The sequence below is a fragment of the Haliaeetus albicilla genome, chromosome 7, assembly GCF_947461875.1.
Source record: "Haliaeetus albicilla chromosome 7, bHalAlb1.1, whole genome shotgun sequence".
In the NCBI taxonomy this organism is placed as follows: Eukaryota; Metazoa; Chordata; class Aves; order Accipitriformes; family Accipitridae; genus Haliaeetus; species Haliaeetus albicilla.
In genome coordinates this window covers 23,295,851-23,303,900 of record NC_091489.1, presented here as the reverse complement: position 1 = coordinate 23,303,900, position 8,050 = coordinate 23,295,851, and the positions used below count along the sequence as shown (strand labels likewise).

Sequence of the window (8,050 nt, the reverse complement as noted above, 5' to 3'; positions counted from 1 at the left end):
GAGATTTCTGTGATAATTGACGTAATGTAGCTTCGAAGCCTTTTTCCCCCACCCTGTTTTTCTTACCAAATGAAATATGGATTGAGTCACATTAACCATAATCAGACATAAGTCTGCAGGAGGAAGCAGTAAATGCTCCCTTGTTTAGCAACAGCTAGGACAACAGCCAGCCCACAAAGGTGCCTACCCAGGCAGGGCTCAGCAGAAAAAGTTACAAGCGCAGGGCTGGAGTACTGCCCTGCAACGTTTCAAGTCCCACTGCCAGGACGGGGGGGGGGTCTGGAGTACGGAAGGATAGAGGCATCCCTGTCTGCCTCTACCAGCAGGCACCACCGCCTACTGCCTGCAGAGCTGGGAGCTCAGCCAGGAACATAATGCCAGTTAAACAAATCAACCCACTGAGCCCCCTGAATAAAAACTTCACAAAACTACAGCGGTCCAGGCTATACATGGCTATGGGCAATGTAAGAGGAAGCTTATCCTAGAGCACCCTCGGCTTTTCACACCTCCATCCTCCCAATCCACTCTCCCCACCCCTGGACTGCTCTATGCCCCATCTCTGCTACTGCCTGAGGGTGGCGGTTATCTGAGGACTTACTTTCGTGAAACGGGATGCAATCTGGTGCTAAATCAGCTTAGCTGTAGAGGTAGTCTGTCTTCAGAGTGTGGTCCTGCTCCTTTACTTGTGCTAAGAGAGCCAGCGTGGAAGACTACTCCTCATTTGAAGCACTAATCTTGCAGTGGAGAAGCCCCTGTGAAAGGTCACATCTGCAACCACACAATCACTGCAAAGCAATGAGGAAATGCGGGCGGGGTGAGGAAATCGGAAGCCACTCCTTGTAGCAACAGCACACACATGTCGCTTAGCTGTAACAGGACAGCGTGTCCTAGGGCACAGATACAAATGTAGAGATCCTCTACTTTATCTCCACAAACAAGTACAGTGTTTTCCATTACTTCTATTATATGAATTGCAGACAGTTACAATTTAATACATTTACAGACTAAAATCTTGTTTTTACAATATTCACTTTGTTCAAAACCAATGAATTTTGCAGCCTGCAAGTCTATTTTTTATGACGTTGGTCAGCTTAAATGTGAGCAATGTTTTTATTTCAAAACAAACCCGCAGAACAAACAATAGAATTAACCGCACATAGAAATCTTAGCTGCCTCACACAGAGTAATCCAGTCCACATGCTCAGAAAGTACAGTCTGCAGGGCCTGCACCCGCACACGTGCCGGTGCGTTCAATCTGTTCAAGCTGTTCACTAGCCTTTCCCAACACCTGCCTGCACAGTCCTGCCTCTCCCTCACACCAGCGTAAGCAACCATTTCATGGGAAGACAGATATGCACCTGCAAAATTGTTCATTTTGAGGATTTTTGATATGGACCCATGTGACTGCTTGAAAAAGGTGACACAGTTATCATATATCAATAGTTTTGTGGAAAGGAAGTTTTCCACACCCTAAACTGTGGCCAGAAAGATTGAAGTAGACTCTTCCAACTGTAAGTTAGAGCACGGCATGAGAACACAGTACACTGTGTGCTGAGTTGAATGACTGTTTTTGAAGCAATGGTGTTTCAAGGCTTGTTTTCTTTTTCAAAGTAAATGATAAAAGTTCAATCATCGGCCTTTGAAGGTTCTGTTAGCCTCTTAGAAAAGTGTGTGTTCAGAAAAGTGTGCGTTCAGAGATGGGACAGGACAGTGTTGTGGAAATGACTTCTAATACTCCACCAAAAATTTCAAAGAATTAAAAATAGGTTGTTATTGGGCCACAACCCACTTCTATGTGCCTGAATCCTACACAACTAAAGCCAGAGGAATTTATTTTCTATTGTCCCCAGTGTCAAGGTCAAATCTATGACAACCAACACTATCATATAAAAACACATACAGAACTGCCCAGCAGAGTAATTTCTTTTTGCTGCAAAATCAAGTCAACAAATCAATGTGGAATGACTATGCTCTTAGATAAGGCAACTTGAGAAATAGAATGCCATTGTAATTATGGGTATTAAGATTAATTAACATTATGATTAATTATGGTTAATTAGCATTACAGAAACAAGCAGATGTGATCTTAAAGGATCTGCAGTGAAATCATGGTGAAGGTTGCTCTGTGTGTGGAGGGTCCTTTTTATACCACCTCCCAAAGAGAGTTACGCTCAAAACTGGCTTTGATGTACTAGTCTGACTTATCAGATGTCCATTGGTTAGCACCTAGTTATGGAAAAGTAAAATAAACAGGAACATCAGCAAAGCAGTACTCTTGTATGACAGATGCAAAATTCATTAATGTCAACCTAGTTGAGCGATGTGGTAGCTCACATGGAGCTACCATGAAGTCTGAGAAAAACTACACTTCTGTCTTGAGCAAGATCATGTTCCAGGGGATTCAGGGGGAGGGGGAAGAAGGGAGTCGGCAAAATGGACCTGCTGTGTGAGTGCAACCAAGAAAACCAGGCAGAAATAAAGCTGCCTTGAACTCAAGCCAGTTACTCAAGTAGAGGACACTGATAACTACTGAGATGCTCCTATGTCTTGTAGTGGCATTTTGACCATTTGTATTACAAGTCTGACAAATCACAAGGGTGTCCCATTACCTCAAACTCCCCGGGGGCCAGCTGCACCCCACTGTACAAGACTTCTGGAAAGACATAGTTGGTGCCAAATGTGCCTCTGAGGGAGAACATCTCAAACTTGGTCTGAGCTGTCTCCACCGGCTGCCCGCACGTGTTCAGGTCTGTGCTCTTGCACTTGAGCAGTGTCCATATCTGCAGGGAGAAGGATACAGAAAGGCAAAATACCTCTAAGCTTTCAACAGTCAAGGGCTGGATTTGACTGTAAGAAAAGCTGTCATGATGAAGAAATGATCCAATACATCTACTCATTTCTTTAGGCCAAGAGGATCCATGGGTGGCACCTGAAACTTTGTAAAAAGACGGTTCTTTGCCAGCACTGCAGCAAAGCACTGTGTCTGTGTGTTTACAAGTTATGTACGCATTCATGCATAATGCATATGCGTTTAGTCATAGATGTGGAATAGTTTGTGACCTAGGGAAGTTACTTCAGCTCTGGCTGAGTTTCCTAAAAAACTGAAGCCATACTTATTTGCCTACTCTAGTGGGAATACTCTAAAGATATAGAGGAAAGATACAAAGCCTAACAGTGAAATTTAAAAGAATCAATACCCTGACAAGACATGTGAATACAAATGTTATATCTGTATTTAGTTTCTTCATTTTGTTAGATAACCGCATGTTAGAGAATCACATCAGCACAATGGTAAAAACCATTGAGCAGAAAACAGCTCTGTTGTGACAAGAGCATCCCTATGAAGACAGGGAGAACTCTACAATCTTCTCTCCCTTTTGCACACAGATATGGAAACCTCCTTGAAGCGTTATAGCACAGGGTCAACTCAGGATCTTCACTTTCATCATTTATAACATAGACAGAAAAGCAGGATCAACACCCCTAATGAAGTCAAAATGCATCATGAAGAAAACAAATGTTTTCAGAGGGGCCTAAAAAATGCCTCCTCTTAAACCTCCTCAATCAAAAATAAGACAAACGCAAATCGGCTGCAAAGAGAGTACTGCAGCCTTCCCACTGTCCAAATAAGAACAGAAAACTTTTACCTGCAGATAACACTGTCCTTCAACAACATGTAGCCCGTCAAAGGCACCCAGAACATAAACGTCATCTTTCTGCTTATCTGCCATCTTGTAACTCAGATGGCAACAGAGGTACTGCTGGCAAATGGCACGATTTCCCTCGGGTTCAGTGAGCTCCATGAAGGAGAAGAGATCATGGTAAATGACCCCACTAAAACAGTGGTTGTTTGATGGAAGCTGCTCGATCCTGCTAGCATACAATTTCCAATTAACAGCAGCAGGATAGTCAGGAGAGAGACGTGGGCACGAACTCAGTTCTGTCACCAAAAGGTGACCATTCTCCGTTTCTGTATTGTAATAATATGCTCTCAGACCGCCTGGGGCATAAATACCACTCCCTGCAAACACGTAACACCAGAAAGCTTTTAATCTGAAAGCAAGTGTATGGGACAAGCAGGCAGTCTTCACTAATTAAGCATGTGCCAAACTTTATTCTAATGTTTACCAGATTGTTTTGAAACTAAATTAAGCCTTCACAGACTACAGTCCTAACCTAATGCTTTTTGCGATCAATGGAAGTAGACCAAACTCTGATGTTTCATGTATTGTAAGATTAGTGTGCTAATTATATGCCATTATATATGATTTAAGTGCTTGAAGCTATACATTCCTCATTGAGTTTAGCTGCATTAGGAATCAGTATTTCTGATGAAAATGAATGGTAACACTGTCTAAATCAAAAAAATTCTGTAAGGAAAAGATATTACCAAAAGTCAAATCTTTATGCAAACTCTTTACATAAATAAACAAATCTTTAAAGCCCAGAGTAAAACCTATCCATAAAGGAGTTGTATGACATAGGGTCATCAATGACTGAGAACTAAAGGAATGGTTCATATCTGCTTTTATTTAGAAGGCAAAGTTTAGGGCTACATTTTAGGAACACCAGTAAGTTTCTCTCTCTTCTGCAAGCACGTGCCCACAAAACTTGCGCTTGACTATTAGCATCTGCTCAGGAAAAATACACAGTGAAAACAGAGTCTGCAAAGAAAACTTGACAGGAGGTCTCCAGCCCAGAAATAATGTTTGCAGGACGCACAAGAACATTTCTCAGAGTTAGGTTTCCACCTAGTGGAGACAAAAAAAGTTTGGGCCTTCACATGACCAAACATCGACAGACACCAGGGTCAGAAGATGAAGCATCACATGCATAAACTCTCAGGACTGATCATTTAACAAATAACTAAAGGTGTTCTAGTCAACTTAAGGATGTCTGAGTTCTTACATGTCACATTTTGATTTCCTTTTTATCTGCACAAGTTCTCTTGTCCAAGTGCTGTTGACATGGGTATGCATGGCTAAAGCTGATTGATAGGAATTTTTGCTCAGGTCAACTGCACTACATAGATATAAATGTTGTCCACGTGAACAAGATCAATTAGAGAAATATCACGTTACCTGTCATATCTAAAGTGAAGTTGTGCATATTTGCTGAAAGAAAGTTGATGCTCGTTCCCATGGCCCATGCTGAGTGAAACTGGACCGCTGACAACAGTGGAAGAGTGTTACCCCAAGCGGTTGGGAACAGAATGGTGTCATCCTGAAATCTGCTTGCCAAGACCACAGCTGGGTCATGATAGAGTATGTCTGCACAAGTGAAAATGCCAAAATAGCCAAAGGATGTATTGAAAGTCACAAATTGTGGATCCTTGGGGTAATTAAACTGTTTCTCTGTCACAAAAAGGTTGTACTGTTCATGGAAAGGAAGGAATGGAGGAAAAAAAAAGATTAGAAAAGAAATCAAACCATTTAAATCAGTCTAAGATTGAATATAATACTCATTCACTTAAATACAAGTGGAGCGTATGTTTTGTGAACATGCTATACCTTAATTTCAAAAAGGAGAATTCATACCTCTGCAAGAGGAGTCAAGCACAAATCTCCGTGGTCCTGATTTATACCAGTGAAGGGGATTTGTATTTGGTTAGCAAGAGTTTAGGACATTAATATTTTAATATCTGTTAATATGTGTTACTTCCTATTGAGAAGCAGTAAAAATAGAGGGCTTATTGAGTTTTAATTAATTTAATTTAATTACTTGCTATTAAGTTCAGAATAGCAGAAATTAAGATATCTTAAGGCAGTGGCTTTCACCCGCCCTCTGACACCTGCTCTGTATTGACTCTATGTACAAATACATTTAAGCCTGGGAAGCAGCTTGTTTCACATCTTGAATCACCCAAGCATGATGCACTTCCTGAACACTGTAAAATCCTCTTACCTTGTGGTAACGAGCCACCAGTTTCCCTTCTGAGTCAAAGACAACGTTGGTATTGTACCGATAGTGACCATCACTTGGGCACCTTGGATCACTGGAATTACACGGCTTCTTGTCTTCCATATTTGCAACCACATAGATGCAGTTATTCCTCGCCAGATAGCTCAGTTTTTCCAGCACGGGTGAGGGAGCAAACCTAAACAGCAGGCAAGGAAGAAAGGAAATAAAACATCAAAACCAGCCAATCCATAAAAATGCCCACGCTAAGACTTCTGATCACAAGAATGATAGGTTTAAGTTAGTCATATCTAATATGAGACTGTCGTATCCTGTTATTCAATAGCAGGCAGTGGTTTTGTGCTTCAAAGCTTAGTGTGCTGATACTCTGGCTTCACCTCCCATTACCTAAGTGAGGAACACAGGGGTTTCCTTGCAGTGAAAATGAATCTTTGCACCTTCAAGTCTCTGTTCTCTGCCAGCGTGTGGCACAGCGTTGAAGTTACACCGACACATGGGCTAGTATCGGCTGTTCTGCTTCGGCTCTTGATTTGCCTGCTGCACTGAGGTAGCTTAGGATTTGTTTCTTCCATGGTGCGTTTTGTTATCTTTCACCAAATATCGCAGCTTCAAAAAATGGTGCAATATATTAAGGAAAATAACAGAATAAAAAGGCTACCACATCATGATTCAAAAACATAAATTTGAAATTGTGCAGTATATAATTTCAGTAGTAGCTGTTATTTTATTCACAAATACTCCTAATATTCCTATATCTTAAACATTTTCTACAACATGCATGGAATACATTACTGAAATGTTGATTCTGTAAGTTTTTTTTCTTTTAAATAAATCTCAACCTTTATGAGTATACTAACTAAAATCAAAAGAATTACAGTGAGAAAAAATGGCAAAGAAAAATGATGAAGGAAGTTTTCTGAAGCTATTTACATGATGTCTAACCTGCCTTCATTTCACAACAGTTGTTCCAAGACACTTAAAACTATCGACAAACACTCCTAAAGGTAGCTGTCTTTCCCATTGGACCCTTCCCCTGTGCATAGCAGGGACAATACCTTCCAGGATCAGCACATGGAATCCAGTCCACCTGTGGGTCTGGGATATCCTCAAGATAAGGGTATATTGTTTCCCTTGTGAAGACCCAGCCATAAATGCCATCTTCAGGAGTCACAATGATATGGGCACCCTGGTACCAACATACAAACCCAAAAAACACCATTGAGAAAATGAATAAATGGTCAGTGTTTACCAAAATGAATGTCTCTAAATCTGTCATAATACCCGCCTGGCTGCTTCTTTGATGGCCGCTTCCAAAATTGCCGTATTTTTGTCCATCAGCACCAAGGCCTCCTCAGGAGAAACTGGCACTGCAGCACGTTCCCACTAGACCGTGCTGTGCTCGCAGACGGCTGCGATGTATCTGTCCAGGGCACGGGCCTCCGGAGCAGACAGCACCAAAAGCACGGCAGAGGCACGAGCTTTAGGAAGCCGCACGTCTGGAGCCTGGAAGTGGCCCAAGAGGAGGCTGGGGGCAAGCAACGAGAGGGGGCTTTAAAAGGGGAACTCTTGCGCAAAATCTGGGAATTCCCCAAACTGGCAGGAAGCGGACAGCAGGAGTTGCAACCACCCTGCCCGGAAAGTCTCCCAACATCAAAGGCAAGAGAGCTGCCAGCATTGAGCAATTCTGCCTTGTACCACCTGTAGTGAAGTCGTGAAGAAGTCACCGCTGTGCTGCAGCTGAAGAAACACATCCCCTGCCAGATCTGCAAACGATTCAGGCGTGGCATTGCTGTAGCAATGCAGTTCAAGGCAAGCCCGGGTCGCAGCAGGAAAACAAGCCAGAGTTTGGGAGATCTCAGCAAAGACCAGCACGGACGCATTCCCGGCCAAACTCAAGGGCACAGACAGGGCTCCAATCTAGCTGAATGTAGTTTGGCTGTATCTGACACAGTCCCTACTTAGCACAGCTTCACAGATTGTACAACTGAGTTAGTAATGGCAGATGGGTATTTAGAGCTGACACTGCATGAGACAAGCACAGCACTAGCCAGGGGGGCGCCGAGTTCCCCACAGGAGATCCGACTGCTCTGCTTTAACCATGTGTCCAGGACCCCTGGATAATCACGGCAGG

At 42.6% G+C, this 8,050-nt stretch overlaps 1 protein-coding gene across 1 annotated transcript; it reads right to left on the bottom strand.

Annotated features, from left to right (window-relative positions):
- Positions 1 to 1,091: 1,091 nt before the first annotated feature.
- LOC104311949 (pantetheinase) lies at positions 1,092 to 7,468 on the bottom strand. The gene is made up of 7 exons (XM_069787308.1): positions 7,201 to 7,468; positions 6,975 to 7,105; positions 5,905 to 6,097; positions 5,082 to 5,373; positions 3,648 to 4,021; positions 2,610 to 2,780; positions 1,092 to 2,226 (listed from the first exon to the last, which is right to left on the bottom strand). Exons 1-7 carry the CDS (start codon positions 7,252 to 7,254, stop codon positions 2,107 to 2,109), a joined length of 1,335 nt encoding a protein of 444 aa, XP_069643409.1. The 5' UTR covers positions 7,255 to 7,468; the 3' UTR covers positions 1,092 to 2,106.
- Positions 7,469 to 8,050: the final 582 nt, after the last annotated feature.

What these genes read in the sequence shown, in the direction of transcription:
- LOC104311949 (XM_069787308.1), bottom strand. Translation starts at nt 7,254, where the DNA reads ATGGACAAAAATACGGCAATTTTGGAAGCGGCCATCAAAGAAGCAGCC. An exon ending in CTTCACTTTAGATATGACAG is followed by an intron (nt 4,022 to 5,081) that starts GTAACGTGATAT and finishes ACGTGTTTGCAG; the next exon opens with GGAGTGGTATTTATGCCCCA. An exon ending in AAGGACAGTGTTATCTGCAG is followed by an intron (nt 2,781 to 3,647) that starts GTAAAAGTTTTC and finishes TTCTCCCTGCAG; the next exon opens with ATATGGACACTGCTCAAGTG.